At 40.8% G+C, this 13,163-nt stretch overlaps 1 protein-coding gene across 1 annotated transcript in view; it reads right to left on the minus strand.

The window, feature by feature from the left end:
• Positions 1-7,473: 7,473 nt before the first annotated feature.
• SPIRE1 (spire type actin nucleation factor 1) overlaps positions 7,474-13,163 on the minus strand; it is a 183,954-nt gene continuing 178,264 nt past the window's right edge. Inside the window, exons 13-16 of the mRNA XM_075826447.1 lie at positions 10,321-10,391; positions 10,102-10,129; positions 9,813-9,949; positions 7,474-7,963 (exon numbers count right to left, since the gene is read on the minus strand). Of these exons, the coding sequence (XP_075682562.1) occupies positions 7,702-7,963; positions 9,813-9,949; positions 10,102-10,129; positions 10,321-10,391 (498 nt within the window). The 3' untranslated portion in view covers positions 7,474-7,701. The remainder of the gene's footprint in view (positions 7,964-9,812; positions 9,950-10,101; positions 10,130-10,320; positions 10,392-13,163) is intronic.

Here is a 13,163-nt window from a genome sequence, read left to right on the forward strand (position 1 = left end):
GTAAAGTGGAGAAGACCAATCAAATTTTAGAGAATTACCTTAGTCATTTTGTTTCCGCCCAACATGACAATTGGGTACAACTTCTGCCTTGGGCGGAATTCTCTTACAACAATCATACAAGCGAGTCTACTGCCTCCTCTCCTTTCTACATTGTGTACAGCCAACATCCACGAGTTCCTCTTCCTGTTCCAGCCATAACTCAAGTACCAGCAGCTAATTCTTCATTTGGGACTTTCATTCATATCTGGCAGCAAACGAAGTCGGCAATCCAAACCGATAGAAAAAGCATGCTGATAGAAAAAGAAAGGTTCCTCCTCAATTCTCTCCCGGAGTCAAGGTATGGCTATCCTTGAGAAACATTCGTCTCAAGATGCCCTCTCACAAATTCGCTCCCGGATTCCTCAGTCCTTTTCGAAGTTGAGCAACGAATAAACCCTGTGTTCTATAAACTTTGGCTGTTCCTACTCTCAGTATTCCCAACTCATTCCACGTGTCCCTCCTTAAGCCTGTGGTTCTGAACCACTACAGTAAATCTCCTAATTTTGCAGTTGCTCCCAGCAGTTCTTCTGATGTCTTCGAGATGGAGGTTCTGGACTACAAGAGAGTAGGAGGAAGGACTTTCTATTTAGTGGACTGGAAAGGGTTCGGTCCTGAGGAGAGGCCAGAAGAGAACCTTAATGCCCCTACCCTCATAAAGAAATTATGGGTGTAATGGGGGGTACTGTAACGGCCGCAGACCGCCGCCATTCCTAACCTCACGGCAGCCGCAGACCTCTGGCTTCCTTCCAGTATCTCCCTCCTAGGAGATGCCAGCAGACGCGGCCGTCCTGCTCTGATCTGAAACTTTAGAGTGCGCACTTGTGAAATCTTCCCTGACCAATCTCCAGATCACCCTGGACTATAAAAAGGGCTCTGCCCTTACACTCCTTGCCGAAGCATTGTTTTTGTCTACCCATGTTCGTATTGCAAAGTTGGTTTGCCGAGCCTAAGCCTTTAGTTGGAGTCGAGTGTGTCATCTGCTACGTCTGGTATTATCTGCCACATCTGGTGTCATATGCCACGCCAAGCTCCATCCGTGCCTAAGCCTCTGCTGCACCTCGTATCTGTCTGGACTCTTACAGGTACTCTTGTGCTAAAGACTTTGCATAGACTTTAGGAAGACTGTTGTTTTGCCAGCTGTCACTCCGCTACGGCGCAGCAGTCTAGTGGGTCCACATACCCCTCGATCATGACAATAGTTCCCTTCTAACGTTGTAGCCTGAGTAGAGTCTCAGTTTTCCTATTCTTCGAGGAACAAACAGTGCATACAATGGAAATCTTCACAGGTCTGTCCATACAAAATCTGGCCTTCTGGTCGGTCAGCAACATAGGTGGTACAAAGGCTATAAGATGCTGCAATGTTTAACAACTAATTTTATATGTATTATACATCACAATAATGAACATGGTTTTTGGTTTCCTTTTCAGGCTTTCCAGCTATGACTTTATAGCATCATAGGCAGGTATATATTTTGTTGCTAAAAAGTAGCAAGTACAATAAATGAAAGAGGTTAAAACATAAATACCAAGCACTGTGAGAGACCATATAGACAGATTGCAGGAAGACATGTACAACATCATCTTATACTGGACTACTATGTAAAGGCAGTATAGTATTGGGACAACATGGCACAACATTTAGTCAAAATAGCACAACATTTTTTTTGTGCTATTTGGCTAATAGGAGCAATAAAAATATACAACCCTCACATTAGAAGTTTTAAATTTGCATATAAATGAGATGTGAATGATCCCAAAATGTTTTATAGCGGATTGGTCATCAGACTATGCTTCCAGTGTGCCATTTTGGCTAATAGGAGAGCGGACTTCTTCCCATACATAGCGCAGCATAGTTTGATGACCGATCCGCTTTAAAGCGTTTTAGGACTTTACTCATCTTTTTTCTTTGCAAATAAAACACTCTTCTAATGGAAGAGCTACAAGGTTGACTGGGTTATAAAAACAAGCTGGGTTTTTCACTCAACTTAGGCTTATGCTTTGATATAGGAGGATAACAGGTGACTGTTCTGTACAGTGTATATATAGAAGAGAGCTAGAATGATTAAAAAAAAATTGCTCCAGGTGTACTTGTTTTTTTCATGATAATCTTATATCAATTTTATAACTTTGTATAAAAGTCTGATTATATGACACGCCAGAGTATTCAAATACATATTCTACTTTGCAATACATTTACTCAGTACATTTTGACTTCCAAATATGCAAGCTTTATTTGTTCTGTATAAGACCAATGGAAACTCATTATGCTGGAAATTCCGTCTTATTAGCCACTACCATTTGCAGACATAATGCAGTAACTCTATACAGACCTACTTACTCTTTTGTACAGTTACGTAGTATTCCATATTATTGCAGAATCTACATTTCTCTTTTTACACCTCAGTGTGCATCCTCAGGTTGCCTGTTAACCACTGGACTTCTTGCCTGGATGACCACCATTTCAATGCATGCAAAGAACTTTCTACCTATTTAAAGAAAATTCTATTCGCAGCACAAAATACCTTTTCTTCATGCTACCCAGGTTTGGTTTTTTTAGGCTCCTAAAACTCATGATTGCGCAAGAAATCATACAGATTCAGAGTGTAAGCATGCAAGACAAGGAGGGAAAAGAGAAGGCACAAGACAGATTATATGTTGTTATGTACTATCTGTATACCACAACGATGACTTGGGGAAGAAATTCTGTAGCAAACATACTTAAGTTATAAATACACTTCCCAGCTATATAGACATCAAACTACAAAAGTTTAACACAGGTAAATAATAGTTGTACAAAACGGGCTTGACCAAAAGTGGGATGGCCCAGTTTAGGGCTTTTTAACCGTTTATTTTACCAGCATTTCACAATGCATGAGGTCTGCAGCAGCTGTGCGAGTTGTCCGTTTCTCCTAGCAGGAAGTCTCAGTGTGATCTCGAGCATCAATCATCAACTGAATGTATGTAACCATTCAACTGTATTTAACAATGTCTGCAAGAAACTCACTGCCAATCATTTATAAAAAAAAAAAAAAGGCATTTACAGCGCAAAAACAAACAAACATTGTTTTCATTTTGGTAGACTGCTGACACTGTATCACTTACCGTATTTTTCGGACTATAGGATGCACTGGACCATAAGACGCACCAATAATTTGTAGCTTAAAAGAGGAGAAAAAGGGTTTTCCCTGTAACTGTACATTTCCTGGGTAATATTCAGACAATAGGGTATAGATACAGTACCACAGTGCCCCAATACAATGCCAGTCACAGCACCCCATGCCAGTCACAGTGCCCCATAACAATGTCAGCCAGTGCCCCAATACAATGCCAGCCACAGTGCCCCATAATACCAACCAGTGTGTCTCAATACAATGCCAGTCAGTGCTCCATAACAATGCCAGCCACAGTGCCTCTATACAATGCCAGCCACAGTGCCCCAATACAATGTCAGCCACAGCAATACAAGATATTGGCAGCTATACTGCTCTCACCCTTCCCAGATATCAGAGGTGTGGAGAGGCAGGGGTTAATAGTGATAAATCTGCTCTTTTTGCTGCTCTGTACATAGGAGGGTCCTTGCAGATTAGTACCTGAACAGATTTACTGTGCAAAACTCTGGGTTATCTGTTCACTGAACAGTGAGATTTGACATTAGTCTGTGTGTAAAATGTGACTGTTCAGCGAGCAAATATCCCAGAGATTTTTTTACACACAGCACACGACATGCTGCTTCCATTACAATGCAAGGACCTTTGAAGCACGAAGCTCAGTGTCCTACATACACTGGTGCCTTGAGGCTAGAAGACGCGGCACAACATTACAGCACAGATTCTAGGACAAAAAGTACGTCTTATAGTCCGAAAAATACAATATACTGAATATGACAGCAATAGAAAAGAGAGGATTTTGGATCCAGCGTGGATTAGTGGAATAAAATGGAACAATGTTCCAAGTTTAATGAAACTCGTCCTTAGGCATCAGCCATGACTAAGGACGCGTGTAGCGTCTGAAACGCGTAGGCTTCATTCACTACTGATATTTTTCCTCACACTACCAGGATTGCACACTCCCAATCATCCATCCTGGTTTTTTTCCTTTTTTAATCTACGAGTTTCATTAAACTTGGAACATTGTTCCATTTTATTCCACTAATCCACGCTGGATCCAAAATCCTCTCTTTTCTATTGCTGTCTACCTATCGTGTGCCGACACGAGGATCCGTGCGAGATGATCTGAACCATACATACAAGGTGAGCTGGAGGTCTCTTTCTCTATTTTTGTCTATACTGAATATGAGTTAGCGGTTGCCAACCACTTTAATGATTTTACAAAGCGAATGTTAGAGAAAAATAAATCAAATCGCATTTTATTACAAATCCCATTTCGAATTGAAGAAATGTACAGAGTCAGGGTTTCAAGGCATTTTTATTGTTCTCACTGCACTGCTGCCGCTGTGGAGAAATGTACAGGGAGGTAATAGAGATAACAGGGAACAGATCATCATAGGATAGGAGTTCAGAACATCTACAATCAATGTAGGCCTACGTCACCACATGGCAAGGGTGGGCAGCATTTGGCACTCTACTTGGTTCTGGTTTGCTGGAGTGCCAAAGGATTTGTCAAATTGTATGCGCATCTTGCAGGCTACCAGAAGTAAAGCACTGCAGGCTTCACCTGGCAGTCAGCCAGCTAAAAGGACGTAAAAAATATATAAAAGAAACACTGGTCACAAATGTTAACATTGAACACCTCATGGTGTTTACACTGATTCTACATCTATAAAATAATTGCCTTAAATAAAATTATGACAAATGAGCTATCATTCTGCAGCTTTAACATAAAATATTCATCAATGCAGAAAATCCTAGCATGACTAACGGGATGCTAAAACGGACATTATTACAGTCAATGTACATATAAATATAACTTTCCTCCAATATTCCTGTCTGTAGTAATAAGAACAAATCCAAGTTATTAATAAATATAATACAAGTATTTACAAAGAGGGTTTTCGGTTTTGAGAACCTAATAGTAAATGCTGAAACTAGCGCACTCAGGGGAACCTGAAACTCTCACCTGCTTAAAGAGGACCTGTCACTAGCTCCTACAAAGTGAGTTATTATACTCCTGTAATTGCCGCTGTAACTGAGTCGAGCGGTCCTTTTTGTGTACTTCTGCGTCCCCCCGTTTCTGAAATATTGCCCCCTCTTTATTTATAAAACAATATGTAAATGAACCGCTGGCTAGCCAAGTGGATTTGGCCGCCAGCGATTCTCAGTGGGCTGAGCTAGCTGAGAGCCTCTAACGCTGACCTAATAGCATGAGGCTGCTTCCTTCAGACACTTCTAGCCTAGCATCATCGCGTGAGTAGGAGTGTCTGGAGGAAACAGCCTCACGCTGCTAGGTCAGCGTCAGAGGCTCTCGCGATGACGCTGGCCTAGGAGTGTCAGAAGGAAACAGCCTCACGCTGATAGGTCCACATCAGAGGCTCTGCTAGCTACGCCCATTGAGAATCACTGGCGGCCAAACCCATTTGGCTAGCCAGCGGTTCATTTAGATATTGTTTTATAAACAAAGAAGGGCAATGTCTCAGAAACGGGGGAACGCAGGAGTACACAACAAAGACCGCTGAACTCACAGCGGTAATTACGTGAGTATAATAACTCACTTTGTATGAGCTAGTGACAGGTCCTTATTAAGTTCAGCTAAGTATTCACAATTAGGTGTGAGTCATAGGCTCATTATTCCTTGTCTAAACTACTAGTAGATGTCAAAGAGAAATCCGTAATATTGCTACAGTCCAAAAAACCCTCATCAGGCGAATATCAACACTTTACACGTACCATTTAGGAAAGTTAATGACTGGATATACAAATTTTTCCGACCCCAATAAAGAAAAATGAGAAATATAAAAAAGTGATTAGCCATTTGGCAGCTGGTTCAGACCAGTACAGTATTCGTTTTGTACCAATAAAGGTATCATACTTGCCACCATATTGCTATGCATATCTGTAACTACTGAGAACAAGCTAGTAGACTACGCACTGTGATTGAGACACCAGCAAAGAAAGTCACTGTCTCTCTATTTTCCGCCAAAGGCAACAGATCCCCATTTTATGTATTCTCTCCAACATCTGTCAATCCAACAGAGAAAAAATAATGGTGTGAGGATCTACCTGACGTATGAAGGGACAGAATGATATTTGGTCTGGGAAGACTTAATTTGGCACTGAGGAAGAAATAAAAGTGCTGTGGTTATCCAGCTAGTTACGTCAATGTTTCTAAAAATCTGTGAAGTTACTAGCACTCGCTCTCATTAAACATGAAAATACCTGAAGCTCCAATATCTCAGCATAGATCCTACTCTTCTTAAGTAATTCGTCTGCATCAAGACATCGTTCATTGTCATTTTGGCGACAGCTAAATCAGATTACGATAAATAAAACAAAAACAGGAATGCAGACACAATGGAAAAATGAAAAAGAATTACAAAAACAGACCTACTATTTAGGTAGAGAATTGGGATATGCACTAGTTTCTGTGAGGGAAGTTATAGCTTTAAAGAGGCTCTGTCACCAGATTGTGCAACCCCTATCTGCTATTGCAGCAGATCGGCGCTGCAATGTAGATTACAGTAACGTTTTTATTTTTAAAAAACGAGCATTTTTGGCCAAGTTATGACCATTTTCGTATTTATGCAAATGAGGCTCGCAAAAATCCAAGTGGGTGTGTTTAAAGTAAAAGTCCAAGTGGGCGTGTATTATGTGCGTACATCGGGGCGTGTTTACTACTATTACTAGCTGGGCGTTGTGTATAGAAGTGTCATCCACTTCTCTTCACAACGCCCAGCTTCTGGCAGTGCAGCACTGTGACGTCACTCACAGGTCCTGCATCGTGTCGGCACCAGAGGCTACAGATGATTCTGCAGCAGCATCGGCGTTTGCAGGTAAGTCGATGTAGCTACTTACCTGCAAATGCTGATGCTGCTGCAGAATCAAGTGTAGCCTCTGGTGCCGACACGATGCAGGACCTGTGAGTGACGTCACAGTGCTGCACTGCCAGAAGCTGGGCGTTGTGAAGAGAAGTGGATGACACTTCTATACACAACGCCCAGCTAGTAATAGTAGTAAACACGCCCCGATGTACGCACATAATACACGCCCACTTGGACTTTTACTTTTCAACACGCCCAGTTGTACTTTTGCAAGCCTCATTTGCATAAATACGAAAATGGTCATAACTTGGCCAAAAATGCTCGTTTTTAAAAAATAAAAACGTTACTGTAATCTACATTGCAGCGCCTATCTGCTGCAATAGCAGATAGGGGTTGCACAATCTGGTGACAGAGCCTCTTTAACCTCATGGGTTTGTCTTGCAGGTAGAACATTCTGATCTCCAGCAGAGTTCATGCAATAATGTTAAATTACAAATAAGCTAATTCATAAAGGCAATTGTTGCTTTTATCTAGTGCAAACAAAATGCTGCATCAGTTGTGTTGATGCAGATGGGTCATGTGCTATTCTTTAGAATCCAAGCTTACCCAAGACTGTTTACAGAAAAAAAGATTTAAAAAAAGCCACAAAAAAAAAGCCCAAAAAACAGCCTGGTCACTCATGTACTCAAAAGCAAATGAAAATTACATCTGATTAAAAGGCACAAAAGTCAGATCTCATTAATTGTTCTCTCTGTGGGGCAATATTCGGAAGTCCCAGAAGTAGAAGACAAGTAAAAGGACTGTGTCTTCCGTTTTAAGCGAGCCCTCTTGTTAGCAAGCGTTAAGCTGCGGCGGCTGGAGCTAATGATATCAGAGATAAACTTTTTGCAGTCCACACACACTTCCATGGTGCTCCAGTCCTCCATGAGCTCTTTTGGAAACTGTAGCTCCTCATCTGATTTATCAGAAGACTTTGACTTGGAGGGCAACCTATAATGCAAAAAAACATTTACTGTATTTTAAGGAAATCACCACCTGCTTTAAACCAATGAGAATTAATCTGTGGGTCTACGGTAAGATTTTTTAATTTGTTTTAGGTTAAAATTTAAACAGGCTGTCTTCTGAAGACAACCTATTTTCATAAGCATGGCTAATAGTAAAGAGTCCACCACTCAAACTTCCTTCGATAAGCTGAATGCTCACTCAGCACTGGAAAACTGCCATGTGCTTGCTGAAAAAATTGGACTACTGATTATGGGTGCCCTTTCATGTACTGAAATTAGTGTTTACATTTTGTTTTCTTTGCCACAAACCACTGCTCAAGGGTGCGCCTAGAAGCTAGATTTACCCTCATTGGCTTTTGGTAAGAAAATCGAAAATATAAGATTGGGTGGAAAATCTTGGGTAGTGGGAGTCGCTAGAATCGTGGTGCTGCGGCCCATCTGTGCACTTTTTTTGTGCATCATGGCTCCCCACACAGTGCTGTGCATGTAATGCAACTAAGCCCCAGTCACCAAAGTGGTTGCTGTGTTTTACTAGTGTTAAAGCCACTTTGTTCTAGTGATCGATAAGGAATCCTAGCGATAAATCATACCATAACATAATGAACCCAATCTGCGGGTTATCATTATTGCTAAATTTTGCAAAGGAAGTATACAATTATTATGATTTCTGATAGTATTAGAATTATTTTATTATAGTTATGATCAAATAATCTGTACGTATGGTGCTTAACAACTTTTGGTTCTCTACGAGGAATATCTTTGTTTCTAATTCTAGCTTAAAAGGGATTGTATCGTAGAGAAAACAAATTTTAAGATGCCCTATTAGGGCATTCTGAGTAAATAGAGGGGGTCCATCATTTCTAAATACCACCAATACCAATACCACCAATCAGGCAGCTGAGTGGAGTGTTGAGCAGCTACAAAGTGTGATTAAATGCGGTTAATGCCTTACAATGGGCACTATGTAAAGCTTTATTTCCCATGTGGTGGCCAGGTAAGCGAAACACACGCACCTGGCCCTTCAAATGAAGTAAAAGCAGACGTGATTCATCAGGCCAACTTTTTCAACAATTTCTGCTACAGTAGCTCTACTGTGGGATCCGAATAGACAGGCTAGCCTCTGCTCCTCGCACAGATAACTTAGTCTTGGGCACCCATTACCCTGTTGCAGTTTTACAGGTTGTCCTTCCTTGAACCACTTTTGATCGGTACTAACCACTGCATACCAGCAACACCACCCACAAGAGCTGCCGTTTCAGAGATTTTTTGTTTCAATTTTCTAGCCATCGCAATTTGGCCCTTTTCAAAGTCACTTAGTTCCTTACTCTTGCCCATTTTTCCTGCTTTCAACACATCAACTTCAAGAACTGACTGTTCACTTGCTGCCTAATATATCCAACTGCTTAATCCATGTTATTCACGTCACCTGTTAGTAGTTTTAATATTATGCATGGTCATTGTACACTATCCATAGAATAAACTGTATACATGCACCATATGTAAACCAGCAATGCAACCCTGTGGCTGTTGTCCCCGGGATGAGCAGTGAGGGATCATATAAAACACAGTATATTTTAGAAAGTCATACCTCTAATACAAAATATAGATTAACTACCACACTACATAGATAACATAAGTCAACAGCAGCACAGCATAAATAGTACAACATATTCTAGTGAGCTTGGCAATTCTAGTGATGCCACTCACTGAAATGCCAGGCTCCTGTAAGATTACTATAGCAGGCCTCATTACAACATACTGAAACATAAAATACTTATCTATAAGTAAGTTGTTGTACCGGATAGAAATGTAACATTTATCTTACAATTACTTACTTCGGTAAAGAACGCAGGGGACGGTTATGACTGGTGGAAGGCTTTTCAGGCCTCAGGAAGCTGTCCCCTCTCTGCAAGGTTGATGGTCCCAGAGAGAAAATAGGGAGTGTAGAATATGGCTTGGAAGGTAATCTCATCTGTCATTAGAAACAGATAAATACATATCTTATAATTGGTTGTTAGAATTAGAACATATATAATAAACGCATACTGTATGTGTATATGTATATCTATGTAGAAATGTGTGAATGCGTATATAAATAAAGTTAATGTCTTCTCACAAACTTACCTTTTTACAACACTGAGAACACACAGGCCTGTAAACACAAAACAGACTGGAGTTCAGCAATATTGGCTAAACAAATCCCAACCTACATTCCTCCATCAGTTTAATGCTCTAATATTCACACCTAAGCATAGGTTTTGTATGTTCTCCCTGTGTTAGCGTGTATCACAAGAACAAATAAATACACATAAAAAACTAGCAAAAACTGCAATGTATACATACCTTTTACAGAACTGACAAGTGTAAGACCACGTAAATAGGGAAAATCTCTTTGTTCGACAACATAAACAAAGCTACGGAAGAAAGAAAAAAAAATTATGAAATGGCAACATCTAAAACCGCATTATCTGGCTGGTAGTATAAAACATACGGGAGGAATGTTTGAGCAGATTGCATCTCTGATAGGACGGAAGGTGAATTTCAGACTATGTCAGGCTCCCATTAGACAACGGAATTAAGTTGAAGTCACTAATCAAGCAGCCAGCGCTGAAGAAAATACATAGAGGTAATCCCGATGAATAGGCAGCAATTTTTATATAATTTTAGGTCCAGAACTGGACATCCACTTTAAGGGTATGTTCACACAGTTTTTGGTGCTGTTTTTTCTTATTCAAAGTTTTTATTGAGTTTCAGTAAACAAAGTTACAAGACATAGTGGAGGGAAGGCCTCCACACAGTAAACGGAAGAACAACAAACAAGGTCAAGGACCAAAGCAAAAACAACAAAAACAAAAATCAAAAATGTGCATCACAACTCAATACAAAGGACATTGTTCAGTATATGTCAGCAGCATGAATGAGCCTAGAAGCAAAACATCAGAACATACATTGAGGCAACTGAATTCAAGCGGAGAAGGAGAGGCACATTCGGAGAAGGAGAGGCACATTTTTTGGTGCGGTTTTTGATGTGGAAACCATGCCAAAAAACGGCCAAACACGCCTCCCGTTTATTATTGCAGGCAGGAAAAAACGCTCGTGGGGAAAAAGAAGCGTCATGCCCTTTCTTCAGGCGTTTCCATCTCTGACCTCCCATTGACATCAATGGGAAGCAGAGAAAGTGGTTTTCGCTGCATTTTGTTGCCCGTGGCACTCAATTGCCACGAACGAGGATGCAAAGAACGCTGCAAAAAGCGCAGGCAGGTCAAAATCTGCTGAGGCAGATTTTTCCGCCTGCAAAAAACTCAGTGTGTACAGGGCCTAATTCATATTTAAAGGTTGAGTTCCACTTCAAAAAGTAAGCCTGGTCATTTTTAACGCAAAACTAAAATTGTATAGGGCTGTATGTTAAAGGAATTCCATAACTGATTGAAACAACAACATGTCCCAAGGCTGTACTTAACACTTAGGCCCAGTACACACAGAGTTTTTGGACGCGGAAACCGCATCAGAAAACGCGCCAAAAAACTTTCGAAAATGCCTTCCATTGATTTCTATGGGAGGCGGAGGCGTTTTTTTACCGCGAGCAGGAAAAAACACTTGCGGGAAAAAGCAGCGACATGCCCTATCTTCGGGCGATTAAGTCTCTGACCTCCCATTGATGTCAATGGGAGGCAGAGAAAGCGTATTTCGCTGAGTTTTTGACCGTGGTGCTCAATGGGCGCAAACGAAAAACGCTGCGAAAAATGCGGCAAACGGCCTGCAGGCAGGTCAGAATCTGACTCAAAATTACAAACAGAATTTTGAGGCAGAATTTTCTGCCTGCAAAAAACTCTGTGTGGACATAGCCAGGTTTTTTTTTTCTCTCAGGCCAGTTACTATGTTGGCTTGTTTGGAGTAAACGATTCATTAGCTATGTCCTGTCTGAAACAGTAATTAATACCCTAGTGAATTATAATGAGAATAAATATTTGCAACATTACAGCAAACAGTAAAGACAAACTAGATCACATCTCTATTTGTTCTAAAAACCTTGCCTTCTCAAAGGGCCTTTAACCCCTTAAAGACAAAACCAATTTCGGCCTTGAGGATAGAACAATCTTTTTAAATTTCCCTCTTTGCATCCCGGCGCTCATAACTTTTTTCTTTTTTATTCGACGTAGCTGTACGAGACATTGTTTTTTGTCGAAATAGTTGTACTTTATGTAGGTGGCATTTTTTGTTACATTTACATTTGGTACATTTACATTATCTTTTACATTTATATTAATTTTTATTTTGGCAAAAAAGCAGAAAATAAGCAGTTCCGCTGTAGTTTTAATTTATTTTTGTACATTTGTTGTACAGGTTGTTACGGTTGTGGCAATACCAAATATGTGTTTATTATTTCAGGTTTTGAGACGTATATTTTGTAAAGTTTATTAATTGTAAAAAAAAAAATTGCATTTGTGTATTTTTGTTTATTTAATATTACCTTTTTTTTTTAATTAATTGAAAAAAAAATCTTACCAGGGGATTTTCGATATATCTATATGCCAGTACATTAGCCTGTGTACTGATTGTACACAGGTGTTGTTAGGGCATACCTCAATATGCCCTAACAGGAAATATGGTCAAACAGTCCTGGCCGTCTGTCCATATATGGCATGTCCCTCGATCGCGTCACAGGAATTCCCGTGTGGGCAACCAGTTAAAAGCAATTTACTGAATGACTAATCAGATTTTTCTTACTGGGAAAATGTTATAGCTGGACAACAAAGCAGTTATTTACATCCACAGTGATCTCACATCATGTAGCCACTAGACACTATAGGGTAGATTCATTAAGACTGGCATTTTAGTACATTGTATGCACCGCTGTCAGCTGTGAGAGCCTGAGGGAATCTGCAGGACGGACGGATAGTAGTGTAGCTAGTGGGGGGTGGGAGGGGGGGGTGACCCTGGGCCCACTGAGATGGTGGGGCCCAGGGCTTGTTCCCCAGCGGAGGTGTGTCCCGGTTTCATCTGTATCTGCATTCTTAGGGTACAGATACAGTTGAATACAATGCTGGAGCAGGGAGTGGAGTAATGCCTGCTCCAGCTGTGAGTGGCGTCATCGTGCCGGTCTGTGCAGAGCCACACACTGCACAGAGCGAGGGAGCAGACGGATCTCCTCCACTCGTCGTGGGGATAGGCAAATATTTATTTTA

This window comes from Rhinoderma darwinii, chromosome 5, assembly GCF_050947455.1.
Source record: "Rhinoderma darwinii isolate aRhiDar2 chromosome 5, aRhiDar2.hap1, whole genome shotgun sequence".
NCBI lineage: Eukaryota > Metazoa > Chordata > Amphibia > Anura > Rhinodermatidae > Rhinoderma > Rhinoderma darwinii.